The sequence below is a fragment of the Rhipicephalus microplus genome, chromosome X (assembly GCF_043290135.1).
Source record: "Rhipicephalus microplus isolate Deutch F79 chromosome X, USDA_Rmic, whole genome shotgun sequence".
Lineage (NCBI taxonomy): Eukaryota > Metazoa > Arthropoda > Arachnida > Ixodida > Ixodidae > Rhipicephalus > Rhipicephalus microplus.
Window position 1 is genome coordinate 483,224,429 of NC_134710.1, and position 20,672 is coordinate 483,245,100.

The window sequence follows — 20,672 nt, forward strand, 5'->3', positions numbered from 1 at the left end:
CCCCGACTAGATACAGATTTCATGGCAAATAGCTTGACGATTCTGCTTTCTTTCGTTACGGCAGTTCTGGGCCCAATCTTTTCTGAATGCGCCAAATACATCCAGCTTGCAAACTACAACTTCTCCCTGTGGCTATCAGGCGTGACCTGCATGGAATCTCTTGCTGCGTAAAAATGAGGGCATGGCAGACTGTGGCAAAAGTTTTGAATTATGTCATTTTTAGAGAAAAAGAACGCACTGAGACAAACAAACGTCTGATTCTGGTTCACAAAAAGCTGCATATTACAAGTAATGCAAAAATAATTTTTTCAATATTCCTGCTTACTGTGTCCCCATGTTCGACTGTTAGGCTTTTAGATGTAACATTGTTTTTAGCAGCAGATCAAACATTTTGGCAGTGGGGACCTTTTACCCATTCTAAGCTTGTCAAACGTAGCATCTCCAACATGTGCCTGCTGAATGCTTTTAAGAAATGCTGTCAACATAGAGCAGCAAATAGATTCCTCAAGCCGGTACACCGCCTTGACGAGGCAGGCTACCCACAGCCCATTCTGGTGTCTGTGGCAAAGAAGTTGTTGAAGAAGTTGTGGAACTGCTACGGTAATGAACAACCAGCCCAGAATGTTCCTAAGCTGGCTGTCATTCCTTATGTACACCGCGTATCCCATAATTACAAAAGGATTTCTGAACACATTGATGTAAAGGTGGTCTTCTCTGCCCCGTTAACTCTTATCAGGCTCTGCGAGATCACTACCTCTTTTCTCAGGAAAGCTCCGACCTGCGTTGTGAGTACCAAAACTAAGTATGTAAGGTGTCAGTTGGGTGTGGTCTACGAGATCGTCTTGTCGTGTGGTAGAAGTTACGTAGGCCAGACCGAGAAATGTCTGAGTGACTGGCTAAAACAGCATAATAACAACGTCAGAAATTGCCGAGAGGGCCACCTCACGATATTCTACAGAGATTGTCATTGTGTTTTTAACTTCAGCGCCTGCGTGGTAGTTACACAAAGCCCCGGTAGATCAATAAGACTAGTCATTGAAGCCAATAAATTAATGGAATGAGGTAATATGTGCATCAGCGTAACCTCCATTTCATTATCGACAAAAGAGTTACGCTACTTGCATGCGACTGTGCTTTATGGCAGGATGACGGTGCCCGTGGTGTATAAAACATGTTCTGTGCTGTTTTCAAAATAAGTCTTTGTTAGAAAGGGCGTTCCATGTGTGTATGTTATCTTCGTCCGTCTCTTATTCGGACCTTAAACTTCGAATGGGTTCATGCGATACTAGAATTAGACCTCGTTAATAATAATTGTGCATATTACATTTCCCATTGTTTTTCTCACTACTTTTGTACTTACTTTAGCACAAGTTTCTTCCCAAAATACATAATTTACTATATGACATAACGCATAGAAAATTGTGTTACCGGGAGGTGAGATGAATGAACCTTACCTCAAATATTCTTGGTGCCGAAGGCCCTGGCTGCCCAGGGGGGCCTGGTAAGCCTCTAGGTCCAGGTATTCCTGGCAAACCGTCTATTCCGGGCTGTCCCGGCGGACCCTGTTGACCGGGAAGGCCCTAAAACAGGTGAAAATATTTTGGTGACTGCGGTCCATACTTTTGTAGTAAGAAGAAAAGCACCTGGCCACTAATGAAAGGCTGCCCTTGTTGGCCAGGTCCATGTGCATCACTCCCACTGTGAAAGGCGTACGCCGAGAACTCGGTGTTTACGTGGATATGTATAACTGTTAGATGTGGGACCAAGAATAATAGCAGTTGTGAATTGAAGATGAACATTTCAGTTTGCCGTACAAAGTTGTTAAAAACTGACCCCTCACGAAGCATCAACTTCTCTCACGCTTGTTCATGGTATATCAGCGTATATATTGAAGCCATCGTACCGAGTTAAGTGACCGCAAGAACTACCTCTAATCCCCAATTTTCAAGTGTGGAGCAATGTAAGGGGGCAGGCTGTCGTATGCTGTTGTCGTTGCTTGGTGTAACGCTGGAAGATTCACAGGTAGCATAAGCCGGCTGTGCTTCCTCACATTAAGTGCTTCCTCTCGCCAAGAAGTTTTTTATTCCTTTTTTTTAGATTCGAAGCAGCTTAGGGTCAAGCTCAAGCTGGTGTGCTGTGTGACCACCCTTACTGCGCATGCGCGTTCACTCCCCTTCTCTCCTCTCCCATGCCTCCTCTCTCACCACGCAACGCCGACGCAGGGAACGTCTGCTAATTTACGCTAGCTCCCCTTTCTTTCACTCCTCTAGGCATCTCTCCCTTCGGCGTCTACACCCCACTGCGCATGTATGGCCTCTCCCCCCTCTCCTCTCTACCACGCTTCTCTACTCTCTTGCCTCGCAACACCGACGCAAACAGCATCTGCTGAAAGTTCTTTGAATGATAAAAAATGACTGCTTGCGCTGCAAAACTATACTGCATATATATGCACGGGATCTGAACGGTCGTAGCCAGAACGCCCTTCTTGTGTGCGTTTTTGTTTTCTCATGAGTGCATGTGCATTTTTGTTTTCATCTTTCTCTACGCCCTCTTTTTTGCCCCTATTCAACACCCCCTGTGTTGGGTAGCAAACCGGATGCCAATATCTGGCTGATCTCCCGGCCTTCCCTTTTTTTTCTCTCTCTCTCTTGACCTTCAAGGTAGTTTCGGTGGAACATTTTTTTTGTGTGCTGTTGAAGAACAAAAATTTGCAAAGTCGTTAACTAAAAGGAGACTGCGGGTGTCTGAGTACGATTGGAGTCGTCCGTCTCTCATTGCACACTAGCAGCAATTAACAAGCTATAGTAGGAAAAAAATCACAGCATATCGACGGAGTGAATGGTGATTAGTGGGGCGAAGTTTTCGTTTGTGCGTCTGTGCTTCCGTCCGTCCATTCGTTCTTGCTCGCGTTCGTTCGTGTGTCCGTCCGTGTGTCCCTCCATCTGAGTGTCCGTCGGTGCATACGTCCATCCATGTGTCCATTCATGTGTCCGTCCATGCGTCCGTCCATACGTCATTTCGCTCGTTCGTCTGTCTGTCTGTTCGTGCGTCAGTTCGTACGGCCGTCTATCTGTCCACCTGTTCATCCGTCCTTTCGTCCGCACTTCTGTATGTCTGTCCATTCGTGCATCCGCCAGTCCGTTCGTTCATCTTTGTGTCGATCCTTTTATCCGTCTGTCTATCTAATGGACACTTCAAGTACCACCATATCATATCTTTTCATCATGTATTCATCATATATAAGTACCGCCATCCCGCTGACATTCTAAGGACCACTCTTTCGTCTATGTGCCACCAGTGGTTACGCACTACAACGAGGGACGCACAAGCCGCTCCCTAAGAAACTCCGCTCCTAAAACTGGTTCATCACTGCGTGCTTTGCGCCTCCCCAGGTGTCTCTCCTGCGCAAAGCCTCGATGAGCACCAGCGCCAACGTCACCCCAAGTGTAAGTGTTAGTTCTCTCTGCTTCGCCTCTAACATGGTTCCCTTTAGTGGGAGATGGTGTAATTCTTTTTCGAGTCTCTTGACGATAAAATTGATGCAGGCAAAACTATTTATAGCATAGCTGATCATACTAGATTTAGCGCGGTTGCGCCAAAAAGAAGTCCTCTTAGTTTCGCTCATCGAGCGCCTCGATGATAATATATTATCCGGTCATTACTACTTCGGTTATTGAAACCAGGCAAAACAAACCACGTAGGAAAATGAAAGAGTAATCAAGCGAAAAATGGTGATAAAAGAACGAGAACAAATGGAAAAACAAAATATAAATAAACAAAAAAGAAGAGTAAAAAATTTATCTGGAAACGAGAACAGAGAAAAGATGAAAGGAAAAAACAGAAAACCAGGAAAAAAGTCTACCAAGCCCTGAACTTCTTTTAGACTTGGCACCACTGGAGCCCAATTGTCTTAGTTTGGAATTTACAATGCCTCTGCAATTGCTTTTTAAGGTACTAATACCCCTCTGTATCGCAAAGCGCTACATTAAAAGCTCTGTGCAAGTTGGCTCATAATTATTCGAACTCGCTTCTTAGAAGTTGTAAAACAGCCCAGCGTCGCTGCAGCTCCCTATGCTCTGTATTAGAGCGCAAGCTGTTATGAACTCATAACAGCTTAGTTTGATCGCGTAGTAGGCCAGTGTTCTCTATATCTATCACGCATTGTAGAAAGAAAACGGTCCGAGGCGGACTTACGCCTAGGGCTTTTGCGTGGCAAGCAGGTGCTCTATGACAAAGCCAAGCGAGGGCTTTTTGACAATGAGGTCCTTTAGAACGCTGTTCCTTACTTAGCCATGTACCAAAAAGCCATCATCATAATAAACCATTATTTAGGCACCACAGACATTTGGTAGGTATCACCATTCACTACTGTTGCATCAAATATGAGAAAGGCAAGAGTTATTCCAACAAATGGCGGCCAAGCTCGAACCTCTATGCCTCTAACTCTGACCTCAGTGCGCTGAGAGTCGATGCAGAAAGAACCTAGTCTCACCTAGCGAAAGCCTAGGAATGACCTGGAAGGAACGTAGAAGCAACCTCTATCACTAAGCTAAAAATTATTTATTCGGCATATATAATTATCTTGGAAATCATTGCCATATGCGAAGCATGCGGATGGAAGGTGGCTGTGTTGTAATTTTTATTCAGCAAAATATACTAAATATACGTAAAAGTGTACATACAATGTGCGTGCAAGCACTCGTTAATCAGCCGAATATGTTTCGAATAACCAGCTTTTATAGTTACCTAACGATTTCAACAACAACATGGATTTCTTCATTCTCTCCACCTCGCTGTCTCTTCTGGCAGCACCAGGCTGGGAGTTCGTCTGCTTTTTTTTTGGCTTTCAGCTTCAGCTGTGTCTTTGTCTTCGGAATTCCTGCTTTTACTGCAGTTTATTCGCCTTGGGTTCTTCGCTTACCTTCGTTTTCGGTGCTTCGATGTCTTCGAAATTCTCTACATGTGGCAGGGCTTGCTCGAAAAACGGAATCACATGTCCCTGGGGGATTGCATCAAGCACGACTTCCATATCTTGTGCACTCGGGGCATCGTCTTCCTCCGCCGGGGCGCTTCCTGTTGAGAGCCGACGACAGCCTGTCACATAGACTATGGTCTCCGTAGTGGCGTGTCGGTCGACGGGCGGCAGTTCTTGGCGTTGTTCCGCTCCTTGGTTCACGTCGGTCGTCAATTTTCTTCCCGTGGTAGCGGGCAGGCAGCGTTCTGAATCTGAAGGTGGTTTTAGGCTTTGGTTGCGTGTGCCGAAAACCTGTTGTCGTTCCAGTTTGATGCGTTCGAGCTCCAAGATGTCGTGCAGCAGGTCGTCGTCACCTTGATGCGTTCGACCCAAGAGCATGATGCAGAATTCGTGCGACCTCAGCCCTCATAGAACTCGCTCTCGCGTATCGTTAAAGTCCAGGTTGAGTTCGTGGCAAAAACGCACCTTAGAGTGAAAGTAGGCGGCCGTCCTCTCATTACGCGGCTACACACGCTCTAGCATCTTGCGCTGCCGTTCTGCAACGCGAGTCTGGCTGACGAAGGTCCGACAGGAACGTGTCTCGAACTCCTCCCATGACGTGATCTTGGAACTCCTTGAACGGTACCAGTCCTTGGCTGCTCCTACCAATCAAGCCTTAGCTGTCTCGAGCTTGTATGCAGCTGGCCACCAGTGTATATTTGACGTTCGCCGAATGCTCTCTGTCCACGCGCTGCAAAACCGTCTTCGAAGCCATCGAACGCAGTGATATTGTGACTCAGTTAGAAATTATCTGAATTGTTGGCACTGGTTGAGGTTGCGCTGGCACAGTCAGTCGTTCCAGCAGGGTCAATAGTAGACGGTCCTTTTATAAGATAGCTTTGAGTAAGTCGCGAGCCGTAATGTTGTCTACATTGCCAAAGTCTGTCCCTCCTCCACCACAAGTTGGGTTGTCTCTTCCATCAGTGCGTTGCATCTCAGGGTAAGAGTTTCGTTAACCAGCTACGTAGACTAACGGAAATCGCATTTTCTCTCCATGGCGATTGAATGGCGGTCCCACTTCTGAGATGTTGGCTTTGTCCTTGTAATAATAGAATAATTTACTCTCACATAATAAAACACATGCCACACAGGCTACTCAAATGCCACGTAGGCTACAAACGCAACACAGGGCAAACTGCACGAGTCTGTCTGAACGTCGTCCTTTTCATTCACTATTTGCAAAAAGGCACGTGAATTGTTAACATGAGTATGAGCCGAAATAAGACTGCAAAATGAACAAAATAAGGAACAAAGAGTAAACAACCAAGAGTAAGAGCTTTAACGTTGACATTATCAACCATTGTTCTATTATAGGTACAGGCACAGTTTTCTCCGCAAGTACCGTGAGACAAACATAGCACGATTATCCCCACAAAGGCGCCCCACAATTTCTGAAGTGGGAACACCCAATATTGAAAAACAGTGCGACATATATTCCAAAGGGGCATTAGTTGTTACCTGTAGTCCTTGCGGCCCTTGTGGTCCGGGCGGACCCTGCAGTCCCAACGGACCAGGTGGACCCTGCAATGGGCAGACGTTTCACTTTCTGTTGTGCACACGCACAGTATTAGTCTGTGTCGTCAAAGCTTCAGTCAGTATACTGCGTTTCAGCTAACACCTGATTCAAAAATAACACTGGCTCTCCCATATGCCCTGCTTCTTGTTATGTTTTTTTGTCTCAGGTGTTGCTATGTGCTAGGCAACTTTGGCATCTTGTCTGTCAGTATGAATCTTCTATCTCCATTTCTAACAGAAAGTTGAGTGCACGCTAATATATATATATATATATAATTGTGTGTGTGTGTGTGTGTGTGTGTGTGTGTGTGTGTGTGTGTGTGTGTGTGTGTGTGTGTGTGTGTGTGTGTGTTTGAGCTCTCAAGGGTCAAAACTGGAAGCTTGCATTGCAAATGTTTGAAAAAGAAATCGACATAGACTCTATGCATTGAGCCTCTTTGCGTCACCCAAAACATAACAATTTCCAAGAAATCTAAGCTGAAATGAAACAATACATAATAATGCGTATGATAGGTCACAAATAAATCAGAATAAGGTCGGCAGTGGGCTATTGCAAACGTGTTACCTGATATTCTAATTTTGATAATCCAATCATGGTTGATATTCTAAACTATATTAAATATTCTGGTTGTCGTTAAGTAAAACAGGTGCTTGGGGTAATTACTTGATTTTACAACCCCTAAAAAAGAGGCATTTTTAGAAATACAGTGGGTTTCATGAAAAAATACTCAGTCAATGTTTTGAGAGGCTGTGCGTGAGAGCGCTAATTACACAAGCATTACTATCTGCCTTATGTTGCCATGCGTTCGTACTCACACCTACTCACACATAATGCAACGCACCAGCATTCATATGCCAGCTCAACGTTCATTGAACAGAGGAGTCAGTTGAGGGGAAGGGGGAAGATTCTGTGACCCGACACCACAAGCTTTTTTCGAAATGTTTTTGTTAAAATATCCGTGTGAGTCATCTCTTTCAATAACATCACTATATTGCAGCGAGTGATCTTCTTCTTGAACGTAAGAGATCAAAAGGTAGCAAGTAAGGCACCGTTTAGATACCAATGTGAAAAAGCAATGACACCTTGGTCGAGACAGCCAATAGTTCGCTAAGGGACTCCTGAGTCCACTAATTCGGACTAACTGAAACTCAGTGAGTGTGAGAGATGTATTCAGTAATCTTTGATGAGCTTTTTGAGTCCAAGAGAGTATGGTTGACGACAATTTTGGTTGGTCTGAGTCCCAGAGGTAAATTATATTTATAGAGTGAGTTTGAGTGAGCTCATCAATTTTTCCCACCTATAGAGAGCGCGTTCAAGTCGATTGGCACATGTGCCTTTCAAATCCAAAGACAGCTTATGCTGGTAGATAGCTTTTCATTACGCACATATCACCGAATGACATGCTACAAATTTGCAAAACCACCGTAACGACAATACACGCACACGCTAAAAGCAGCATGCATATGTACGCGACGGAGTATGGAGCCTCACGGCGTTTCTTGGTGCAAAAAAAAATCAATTCTGCAACTGTTGTAGATGAAGGTATAATGGTAGGTTCGTTGTGTCTATATATATCCAGTTGTGGGAATATACTGCGATAGCTTGCGTTCTTCATGTAAGTGCGACTTCGCAAGGGGCCTTGCACGACATATATCCCCACCACGGTGGTCTAGTGGATAAGGTACTCGGCTGCCGACCCGCAGGTCACGGAATCGAATCCCGGCTGCGGCGGCTGCATTTTCGATGGAGGCGAAAATGTTGTAGGCCCGTGTGTTCAGATTAGGGTGCACGTTAAAGAACCCCAGGTGGTCGAAATTACCAGAACCCTCCACTACGGCGTCTATCACAATCTTATGGTGGTTTTGGCACGTTAAACCCTACTTATCTATTTCGAGCTACATATTAATAAGTAAATTATGCCAATGGTTGGCAGCGAAAAATTCTACGTGGTCTATTCCATTATCGCTTAGAAGCCCTCCAGGCGAAAGCATTACCGCCGATGCCTTCAAAATTGAGACGTCACGTATTTAGCTTTGTCTTGTGGGGGTGCTGACACTCCCTGTAAAGTTGTTTGTGCCAAGTGGCGTAGGTGTCTCACGCAAAAACCGTGTTTTGGGGTCACAACTATTAAGTGGTAGGTGGTATTGTGTTTGCGACCGTTTTTCACCACTATCATCATCATCATGGTTACATCGGTAGCGCCAGCGGTGACCCCTAGTGCCAGGCCTTAACGGTGGCACAAGAGAACTGTGCGAGTCTTTTTTGCGCGTGGTAGTTGGCGTGAACGGTTGTCTCTCCCAGTGAAACCCCGGTGCACGGCACCGCGGGCCGTCTGCCGGGGGCCCTTGTGGTGAGTCAGGCGTTAGCAACACCGTTTGTCATGTTGTTGAGTGTTTATATTGTGTAAAATTTTCTTACCGTGTTCATGACGGCTGATGTTAATTTCAATTCAGCTGGCAATATTGTCGATCCAAAGCAGTTATATAAATATGTATTATTTGCTTGTGCCGACCGTGTCAATTGCATCTGTTCACTTCAAGAGCGTGGCGCTCGTTCTCCACAGTGAGATCCCACACTGGCTGCCCCACGTGGAGCACTTAAAGTATCTGGCGACAGTTCGCGGTTCGGTACAGGCTTTTGTTCGAGCCGGGGTAGAGTAGGCCTAGGGGGGACTTCCATAGCTAGCGTCAGCGGTGTGCTTTGTAGAGAGCGAGGAGATTGGTGGTTGTGACGTGTTTGAACCTGTCAGAACGTTGGGTTTTTTTTGTTCACAAGTAGTTTTTTGTTCTTGTTCTTGTTGTTGCTTTAAGAACGTTGTTGTTGGTTTAAGAACGCCGGCGGTGACACCTAGTAGCAGGTCTTGGTGGTGCCACGAGAGAATTCAGCGAGTCTCTTTTGCGCGTGGTAGTAGGCGTGAACGGTTGTCTCTAGTGGTGGGACACCGGTGCACGTCACCGCTGGCCGTCTGCCGGGGGCCCTTGTTATGAGTCAGGCATTAGCAACACCACCTTGTTTCTCATGTTGTGGAGTGTTGTTTAATATTGTGTAAGGTTGTCTTAGCGTGTTGATCACGATCGATGGTATAGCGATTTGGCTGGCGATATCGTCGATCCGTAGCAGCTAAATTATTATGTATTGTTTGGTTAGTGCTGACCATACCAACTGCGTCCGTTCACTCCAAGAGCGTGGCGTTCGCTTTCTACAGCGGGATCCCACAGTTTACGGCCGACGTTAGTGGCCGATGACAGATCATCGCCATACAACAGTGTCCTACTTAGGCCCACTTTGTAGAACTCATCGGGCTTTGCACAACTGGTACTTGTCTGCTTACACATTGCCCCTGTTTGTATATGCACATGCCAGTGACACCACCTGTAGGAAAAGCTCTCATGGCACCTACAGCACCACCATCACGTGACTAAGTGTGCCGTGACGATGAAGGCCAGACGCCGTATCTGTCAGCTCATCCCCCATATAAGGCTCTCCCCTTCATATTATTGAATTCGTTCAGCACCAATCTGCAAGCATAAAACTGTATACACCGAACGAGTACTTTACGCAACCACTTTTCAATTTATTTATTTTATTTATTGATTGGAATTTGCTTTCGGTTACTTGAGGAAACGCAACAGTAAGAACATCTCCTTAAGTTACATAGTGATGTCGTTCGAAAACTCGATCGAAAAAGCCAACGTTTCGAAAAGAGAACTTCTCTTCAAGTCTAGAACCCAGCAAGGCAAGTCAACTAGTCGAAACGCTGGCTTCATCACAGAGCCTCTGTTTACGAACTTTTTCCATTCCCACCTTCCGTCTTCTCCTTCCTGTTTTTATAGTAAGGCCGCTCATACAAATCATATGATAATTCTCAAAGTAAATAATCTATGTACAAAAGCTGGAGCCTAGTCACGAGAATATAGAAAAAACTCTTCATGTTTATTTAATGTAGGAACATTCATGGGCTATATCATGAGGCTTTCAACTTGAGCAATGCAGAGACGCAGCAGCAAAAAATACTGTTCGACAGATCCAACATTAGTTCACAAAGTGATACTTCACATTCATATAAAGGGAAGAATGTTTTATTATGCCTGAATTTGCAATGCCACATGAGTAGAAGACTTAAACGACGCATTGTGAAGAAAGGTACAATTGCACTAGGGATGGTTATAGAAGCTATATAGAAATGAAATGACATCGCCTCATGCTCAAGAAACGACAAAAATATTTAACCATGGTACTGCATGTAATGCGAAGACTAAATACAGTTTAATTCAAGATATATGAAGGATGCGATTTGAAACCTTTTGCACAATATGTTGCATTGATTAATGCCAGAATATTCTTATGGCGTGTCATTCCATAGCTAAAGATACATTTGCATATTCTGAGGCCTTATTGTTCAAGGATGTATGCATGAGGCAGCACATATTTTTGGGACATATTATCATGAGTGTGTTTTTCAATGATAGTGAATGCGTATATATATATATATATATATATATATATATATATATATATATATATATATATATTGTAATGAGCGAGACAGACACAACACCCGTTCGTCGAACAAGCTGTTCTATTCTGTCTTCTTCTTCCTCTACCTTCCCTTAGCTGCCCACGCGCCCAAGCCCCAGCGTCTTTCTTCGTCTTGACACTCAGCCATGACTGCGCGCACGCGGAGCTGGCGGCAAAGTTTCTGCTGGGTAGGCTTGGCTGCATCGTGGTGGTCGTCCCAAACCACAATGCAACATGGAGTGACGGTCTGGGGGAAGTGTCTCTGTTCGACGCACTCGCTGCCTCGAGCCGGTTGGTCTACGCCACGGTGCGCCTCTGCTTGAAGATCTGTCAGTGTGTATTCTGGTGGGCGGAATTGGCTGCCTCGCATAGGCCGCTCATGGCCACGGTGCATTTCTGCTTGAAGATCTGTCACTGTGTATTCTGGTGGGCGGAATTGGCTTTGTCGCTGTGGTTGAACTCGTCCGTGGTACAACGTTTCTTGACTACTTGTAGAATATCGCTCAGGCGGACGGCCCTGACTGTTCCGGCAAGGTCGCAGAGTAACCTGGAAATGCTGGTTTTTGTCCCACCGCCATTGGTGGACTGAACTGCAGCGGGACGCTCTGTGAGGCAGCCGTGTGGACATTTGTGCCATTTCTCGAAATGAGTTGCGGCGCAGCTCATGGTTGGGCATCAGTACCACAGCAGAACTCTCTGAAGTTGTCCAGCTGGTGGCTTCTGGCGAACTGTCGCGTGCAGACATGCTGTCCTGGGAGGGAACAGCACGATGGCTGGTCCTCGACAAGCTCTCAATGGCAGTGGCCTCAGCCTGGCTAGGTGTCTGAATTTTCTCAAAGGAAACATCCCTTGGAAGCCAAGAGTCTGCGCGGCTGAGCGTATGTGCGTCTTCAAAAATGAATGCATGAGTCGTCTGCAAACATGGCTGTGTCAGGTTACGGCTGATCTTGTTCGCATCCTCGGAAAGGCCTGCTTTGTTAAGCGGTAAGGAGTGCAGTTTGTTTCCGACAATCATAGTCTGGTGGGGTCGAGTTGTGTCTGGCACGATAGATGTGAGCGCCTCCATGTCCTCAAACGACAACGAGCGCGAGGACAGTATCTTCTGAGGAACGTCTGGTGGTGGTACTCACGGGTCTAATACCGATTCAGAGTTCACGACCTGCAGAGAAGGACTGCAGTCACTTTGGTCAGGGTTAGCAGCAGGAAACTCGTGGATATACTTCATTTCTCGAGAGGCGTCTTTTTGCAAGGCGGAAATGCTCTCATGTTCAGTTACTAAATCCTTTAAAGCGTGCAGACCCGCTTCCGTCTGGTCAAGGATGAGCATGGTGAAATCCACAGGCACGCGCGTTTGATGGCGCGGTAGAATGTCCAGTAAGATGGAGGCTGGTGCCTCAGCGTCTACCGAATGGTCTGACGACTCCGGATGGCGTTTGTTGGCGCCTGTCACAGGGCATTTTGCGAAACTTGACGTGAGAGAACTACCGGACACAGGTGCACCATCGGGCCGCTGCTCCATGACAGCAGGAATGCCTGTGCAAGGCAGAGTTACACGATCGTGATTGTTCCCTACATCTTGGTCACTGAGAGATGACAGGATGGTAGGGGCTCGAATTGCATCCTCTAGGTCGGGCTTTTCCTGAGTTCCGTCCTGAGAGAAGGTCGAGTTGCATGGGCAGGTGGCACAGGGAATCAGACCGAAAGCAGCTATGAGCTTCAGACTCCACTCCGTCCATGACTGCTGCTTCCAACCTTCATACCGGTGCCACGCCGCTGCACCTTCCCGAAGACGGTCTATAGCCACATACCATTTCTCATTTCTGTCCAGGCCTCGTGCATTCCTATCGCGTTGACGGTTGCCACCCAGCTGTCGGCGTCGTTCCAGACCCCGTGGAATTCCGGTAGTTTGCAGACGGCTGGTGATTGTGAGGTGGCAGGTGGCAACGCAGACATCACCGAAGCGAAGCAGTCGAGCTGGTGTGAAAGTTCGATCAGAGAAGACCGAAGCTCCCTGCGTTGCTGCGGTGTGCTTGCCTCAAGGCCGTATGAGACAGCTACATCCAACACTGCGTTAATGTCACACACTGCTGGCAACATTGTAGGTGCTCGCTCGGCGATCAACGCTGTCAGTTTGTTAGTCTCGGCGCGGAGCAGTGCGATGGTACGCCGCAGCTTCACGGCACTGTCGCAAGAGGCTTGTGAACCACTTTGGTTCGAGTCCGTGAAGTACGTGGTTCTAGTAGTACTCACGGTGGTGACACGCACGTCTAAGGAAGCATGAACAGCATTTCTTGGCGGCTCTTGTGTTGGAAGAGTACCGGACAGAGAATGCAGGCCGTGGGAAGCTTGAACAGCATTCCCAAAGTACAGGAGCCCGTGCGTATTACGGCCTCAAAATGGTAACATAGTGTCCAGTGGGTGATGCCCTAGTACCACAGAGGAGGCATAGACACCGTCCACTGATGGTCCGATGGGCAGCTAAAGCGGCGGCCGGGTTGTTAACTCCATCGTCAAAGAAGCGGGAACGGCGTTCCTGGATGGAGAAACCCGCACTGCCGACGAACCACGAAGACACGTACCGGTGGGTTCCCGCAGAAGGTTCACCTATCGGACCGCCGAGGAGGCCTTGACGCCGTCCCCGAACCGTGGTGGCAGTGGCGGCAGGTGAACAGCTGCCGAAGAGGCCTTGACGCCGTCCTCAAGCGGCGCTTATCGCGGCTGTTCTGGATGACGAAGCCGGGACGTAAGCTTTCTTCTTCGGCGACTGCGCCATTGTAATGAGCGAGACAGACACATTCGTCGGGCAAGCTGTTCTATTCTGTCTTCTTCTTCCTCTACCTTCCCTTAGCTGCCCACGCGCCCAAGCCCCAGCGTCTTTATTCGTGTTGACAATATATATATATATATATATATATATATATATATATATATATATATATATATGAGTGCTTGTTAAATTTTCTCTTATGTGTGCAATCTTCTCCGCACACATTCTTTCTTGATTATCTGCTTAGTGAAGACATACAATCACCTAGCGTTTTTCACGATGAAAATGACGAGTATTTTCTACAGGGTGCCTGCATATATAATATGTCTGTTGAAAAGAAAAGTTCTTTCACATGGTTGATGCGAAGTTATCAATGTGTATTGTCTATGTAACATGCTGTATAATCAGTTAAACTGCCAGCTTTTGAGTTTGAATTGCTTCGAAAGGAAAGTGAGTTGTACGCTGGTTGATGTTTCTACTTATTTATAGACAAAGCAACACAATTCTTGCTTATAGTCAAGAGTCCGACGGAAGCTTGTCTGGTCGGCGACAAACATACTGGGCACGCTATCGACTAGGATAAAGCCTGCATCATTGCCACGGAAAGAAAGTTGTTACCACGGTTGCACATGGAATTTCTGGCAATTCAAACTACTGCGCATACGTTGAACATAAATATTGGAACACTCCCTCCTGTGTACGTGCGATGTCTGCAACACGTGATGGAATGTGCATAAGAAGAGCTCACTGCGCCATTTGCGGTCACTGTGAACAAGGCTCTCGTGTGCGGAGCCGAAACGTCTTTTTAAATTTTGTGTATTTCACCTTGGTTGGCGTTTTTGTTATTTTGCACAACTCTTGTTTATATTTAGAGTCATTTTTCAAACCTTGCACCAGCCAGTATGGCTTACTTTGCATTGTTTGAGATTTCGCGTTCGTTTGTTCAGAAATTAAAGGCAATACTGAACCTATAATGCTTCATTCTGAATGTCGTTTCGAAATAGCTTGTATGAAACATTAGCTGCTAATAAACACTCTTTTGAACAATTTTGACTAGTTCAAGGTGATCAGCCATAAAGTTTTGTGAGAAAATACTATACTGACTTTAACGCACAGAGCAATAAAATATACCTGCTCCGTGTCTCCACGTATGAGCGCTCTATTTTAGTATAAGTCATGCATGATACACGACAGGGCTTTAGAAAAAATGTAAAAATTATATCGGCTTGTGTTTGCTTGTTTATTTACTTGCGTGCATGCTATCAGTGCAACACGTTGTAACGCGCGATTGTTTCGATTAGCTCTAGGTCTAGGAAGGCCCTTTTGTGAACCTGAAGCTAAGAGGGCATTAAACATTAAACTTTTGTTTTCTTCAATGATATTGTTCCTTTTGATAAGAATGCAAATGACTCATTAGAATAGTGAATGACTAGACAACCGAAGATAATTATCTCTAAAACAGGAGTTGCCCCTTTTTTGATGCGGTTTGAAACAGCTGGCTCACTGAAATTAAAACGTCTACCTCTGAAAAAGCAAATTGCTGTTGTTCAGCTGCATGGTGGTGTTCAATGCATTAAACACGATGCTTCATATTGGTTCTCTTGTGGTAATATACAGCGCGGTCGTAAGCGCGTAATTGCACGTTGTGAGACCGCCCCGCCACGGTGGTCTAGTGGCTAAGGTACTCGGCTGCTGACCCGCCGGTCACGGGATCGAATCCCGGCTGCGGCAGCTGCGTTTCTCATGGAGACGGAAAGGTTGTAGGCCCGTGAGCTGAGATTTGGGTGTACGTTAATGAACCCCAGGTGGTCAAAATTTCCGGAGCCCTCCACTACGGCGTCTCTCATAATCATGTGGTGATTTCTGGACGTTTAACCCCACATATCAATCCATCAATCACATTGTGAGACCAATGAATTGATATAAAGCGATCACAAAACTAGTCTACACCGCAGTGAGTCTTTATAAAATGACCAATTTCCCTGGGCTGTAGTTTTGTTGCAAAGTATCTAGTTTTATTGCGGTATGTGGAAAGCGATGCCTCAATAATGAAAGTACTTCTTCTCGTCTTTATTTAGATGACTCGCAAGCATCACTGTCGGCACAGTGTTGCAGCCAGCATGAAGTGGCGAGTTCGATTGGGCCTACGCAAGTAGGGTTGTATTGTCATACCTGCCCAGGGTTACGTGATTACATACTTTTGTAACCTTTATGAGCTTTAGAAACTTCCACTATATTCACGTTTGGTATGCCACATGGTAATCAGCATTTCTAAGAACGCTTCATAGGCGCAAGTCATTCGTGTCTGCATAGGTTTCACGATTTTTATTTACGTATTCACTTGTTTTGCTTCTCAGATAGCCGTGAAAATTGCAGACGGCTAACATACTTTCATCCTTCTCAAATATTTTGCTCGAAACAACAATAAAATTGACTACTACTGCATCGCGTTTTGTTAGTTTTAATTGAGAACAAGAACAAGGGCTTATTTAAAATACAAGAATGTCTGCCAATACAGTCTCCTCTACATGTTCAATTTCGTACCTTATTAGAAACAATCTACAATAAAACAGAGGTATGCAACACATGACAAATTACTTTTAAATATTGCAAAATAAAACATAGGCGTAGTTGAATCAAACAGCAGGCACACGAGGGGAAAATGCCACAGTCACCTAAGCATTTCCGTCAGGTGTCGGGAAACTCATCTTTTTTTCAGTCAAATGTACCCCTCCAAAACATATTGCACCCAACAACGTTTCGCATTACCACCGAGATCAGAGGCTGTCGACATTGTCTGCACCACAATGCCTCCGGAAGAAGCCTAGTTTGGACTCCAGCAAGCGTCAATGTCATATGATGGCGTTACAACAATGATGCCGCTTATTTGGTGACTTGTGGCATTATGATGACTTCGTAGGTTAACGTCATCACTTGATGACGATGATGAGCGCACGTGCTGACGCAGACTCCGACGGTACTTTTTGCGTACCATGAAGTTTCTGTCAAACTCCTTATGTCAAACACCAGGCATGGAAAGCAAACAACCACACTCGCCATAGACGAGATCAACGTGCACATTGCCTGCATATCCAGTGGATCAAGGGCAAACTACATAGCATTTTCAATTCTATATGGAGAGTCCTAGAGGTTACTGAACGTTACTATATATTTTACTCAAATTGATTCACTTGGGTTTGCCTATGTTAATTTTGTGCTCAATTGTTCCTGACTAGTGAGAAGCTCGATTTAAGGACTAAATTCTTCAAGAAAACACCGAACAGTGCAAGCAGAACAACTGACGGCACGCGCTAACAATTCATGATCACGTAAGGGGCTCATTCCCGAACATGCCCAGAAGATGAAAAGAAGCCATCGACGTTCCCTGAGAAACGAGTGTCGGTGGAAGCCCGACCATCCGTCTCACTCACCTCCAAGCCGGGAGGACCATCTTTGCCATCCAGGCCTGCGGGACCCCGAGCGATAGTTGAGTTGGCGGTACAGTAGCACATGTCCAGCTGTGGTGAAGTGTGGCCGAAGCATAGAACAGATAAATCGTTTGTTTATTTTGACTGAACAGATATTTATTATACGTAGATACATATAAAATATGGCATATTCACAGAGACTGGCGCTTCAGTCCAGCACTGCGTTGTGCACTTTCAACCAGGACAAAGGGCACGGGAAAGGAGCGACAATTGCTACAGTCGCTCTAGTAACTTGGTTGGTTGATTGTTCCTTAGTGTCCTGGTGTAACCCACCGTGAGAGATTGGCCGCTAAACGGGCGGCGTCTTTTTTTAGAGATATGTTAGTTTTACGAGTTGAATATTTTTATAAATGGGAATAAAATTGACCCATCCGTAAAACAGGGACTAAAATATTTACATATAAAAGAAAGGAAAAAATTGAACTACCTAATAGGGTTGAAGATAAAGTGAAGTGATGTCTAAGTTCAACAGTCTATTCGTTTGTTCTCTAAAGGTAATCGCATATAACTTCACAAGCGTTACTGTGATGGAAACCAAATTCAGTTGCTCCAAAGGCAAGCACCACCGGAAGGTGTACTATTACAGACACTAGCATGTGCTACGTTCTTGTGCTACTCTTTGTCTTCAGCAAAAGTGCTCTAAACCACCATATGATAATTACTCACGGATTAGCCCAACTTTCAATTCTATTACACTTTACAGTAACTAACGTGAAAAGAGATCACGCGAAAAAAAAATTGGTGGACGCTTGAGCTTTCCCTTCAAGAGTAAATCTCGATAGCGTAATCGGGCATCGTTCGACTAAATTTCAAGCCTACGTGAGCTCTCGGTGCATGCCTTAATGAAATCCTGACTGTGCGCGTATGATTACCGTTTCTAAGTATCACCGAATACCTAGTGCAAGCACAGTTGTTGAGTGCCTACTATGCCATTATTATTCCTTTTGCGAATCAGACAAGGGCCCACTCGTACGGCAACAAGCAAATGTACGCAGCCGTTTTCATTGTTGATGGTTCTGCTGCTGATGATTATTAGTCTTATAAATTTATGAAGCGTGGGCCTTCAAAATGTCAATGCGCAGCTCAAGTCACATCTTTAGACGCCTGGCGGTATTCTACTTTTCTGACAAGCAATAAATGATGCCTTAAGGAGACTCCTTCTACGACAAGCCATTCATACGATGCTTTTTTTTTTTCAAACCAGTTTCAACATCAACGAATAACAACGAATATTGTGGCTCTGTGGTAGTATGCCTGTGCGTTAATTAGCAGATCTGGGTTCGATCCTCACTCAGACACATACATCTTTACGATTGCTTTTATTGGTCTCTTTCTGAATTATTTGGTCAACGACAAGATGATTTTTCGCTCACATCCAATGACGCCAACTCCAGCATTTCAGCTAAACGAGCTCGTTAAAGCTATTGTGTTAAAAGGCCTCTAACACTCGCTTGTTATTTCAACTTGCAGAAGTCGCTCTGTGCAACAGCGAGAGGCATTTTCGCATAGTTTGGATCAATGACTCGACCAGTCCAAGTGTCTCCGCTAGACGACCATTGCTGCTGGTTACATGCAACAATGTAACGTTTGTTTGCTGGAAAAGCGTGTCACAAAACAAGTCAGTTACTGCAGTTAAGCACGTGTGCTTTATAATCCGCTTTCACATTTCATTGTATCTGAAAGCGTCTGTACTCTTATTATATTGCTTTACTAGCGAGAAGTTCTGCTGACTAAATCAGCATTGCTTCTTTCTAAAAACGCATTGCCGCAGTATTTCTAATAACATGTTAAACGAACAAAAAAGACGGAAAACTACTTTACTCTTATTAGAGAACTACGGTAAGGTACAAAGAACTCTATTAAGGATACGGAGAAGTCCCACCTCTTAGGGCGACACTGCGGGCCGCTCCCACGTGGGGACAGTTTGACCTAGCTCAATCGCCGCACCACACACTCTCTGAATAGCCTATAGTCGATGCCGATATTTCGAACTCTTGAGGGCTCAGCTCCATTTCTGCTATGTGAGGTCCGTATCTCCACGTATTGAGAACATCGCCAAAGCATATGCTCTAAATCACACTTTCCCGCTCAGCGAGAGTCACTGAGCGCTGAAGTCACTTGAGAACGGACAGAGCATGAAAGCGAGATGTGGATAAAAATTGGTTTGTAGCATCCTAAAATGTCATCGTCTGTGGTCTCCTCTGCTTTTTGTGTGCTGGAGGAAATTCGCAATGTTCATAGAAAGTCGCGCCGCCTAGCAAAATTCAGGAGCGTCCTCTCGAGGATGATCAGTGCTAACACGTAAGCAAGATACGAACACGAACCAATTTGTATGTTGTGTGCATCAGTGAATATATCGGACCGTTCGTGACACGATAAATCTGATTCGGAAATACATGGCGACTCGCGCTTTTGATTATAGCCCGGCGAGTACACATATGAGCTTCACGGGAGTTTATGCAACCACGTTGGATAGCTAAATGGTATTGTCTAACCTCTGCAGTTAAAACTCGCCGTGTTTTACGTGCGTATAACCTTCGTCAGTGCTCTTGTAGTGCATGAATTCCATAACATTCATTGTATGCGGAAAGTAGCGCTGGCTCACGATTTGCGCTTCCAACTCTTGGCCAAAGCTGCGTCGCTTGTTTTTGCGTTCGTTGAGAGATGGCAGCACACTGTAAGCGATTCCTTTATTTGCCTGATATTGAAGCAAAATGTTCTTCGCACCCCTAGATAAACATGGTAAGTGACGCCGTGTTAGGGCTTTGCAATGACGCATTGTTGGTGCTATCGAAGTCGTTCGTGAAGAGAATTCCTCAGATTACTTTCAGCACTGACGTTAAAAAAACCGTCTTGACGTCGAGGATTTCTCAATGTACGTAGATGGTTTTCAACGCACTGAGAGTGACAGTGACGATGAACGATCAGCTGCTAGCTCACGAGCAGTGAGTTGCACTACAAGCCCCGTCGTGCGGTAATATTTTTTTTTCGTGCTCGTAAGTCATTTGATTGTATTTATTGTATAGTATCCTTCAGCGAGCTCAAACTGAAAACAGTTTTTTTGTACATCGCATGTAGCCCAATTACAATGTGTATTACAAAACGCCGCATGCTGACAATGCGCTCGAGCTCGAACAGCGAAGCGAAGTGTTTAGAGCAATGAATTATGCATTTCCGACTACAGTCTACGCTAACTTCTCCTGTACAACACCGGTGCCGTCCGAACGACGTTGTTGTTCGACGAATTCTCAGTTTTGAAGTTGCGAAAAGCGTACGCATGTCGATATCTTTGTTTCGATCGCGCTGATGGAACCTGCAACATCAGAGTGCAGCAAATTGCGCACTGTTAGAGTCGGACATGGCTGTGGC

The 20,672-nt window shown here is 45.4% G+C and overlaps 1 protein-coding gene across 4 annotated transcripts in view; it reads right to left on the bottom strand.

The window, feature by feature from the left end:
• The window catches only part of Mp (collagen XV/XVIII-type protein multiplexin), a 731,849-nt gene that overhangs the window by 401,455 nt on the left and 309,722 nt on the right, over nucleotides 1-20,672 (bottom strand). For all 4 annotated transcript variants that reach the window (XM_075880876.1, XM_075880875.1, XM_075880877.1 and 1 more), the window contains 3 exons: nucleotides 17,247-17,333; nucleotides 6,473-6,535; nucleotides 1,455-1,580 (listed from right to left, as the gene is read on the bottom strand). In XM_075880876.1, coding sequence (XP_075736991.1) covers nucleotides 1,455-1,580; nucleotides 6,473-6,535; nucleotides 17,247-17,333 — 276 coding nt within the window. The remainder of the gene's footprint in view (nucleotides 1-1,454; nucleotides 1,581-6,472; nucleotides 6,536-17,246; nucleotides 17,334-20,672) is intronic.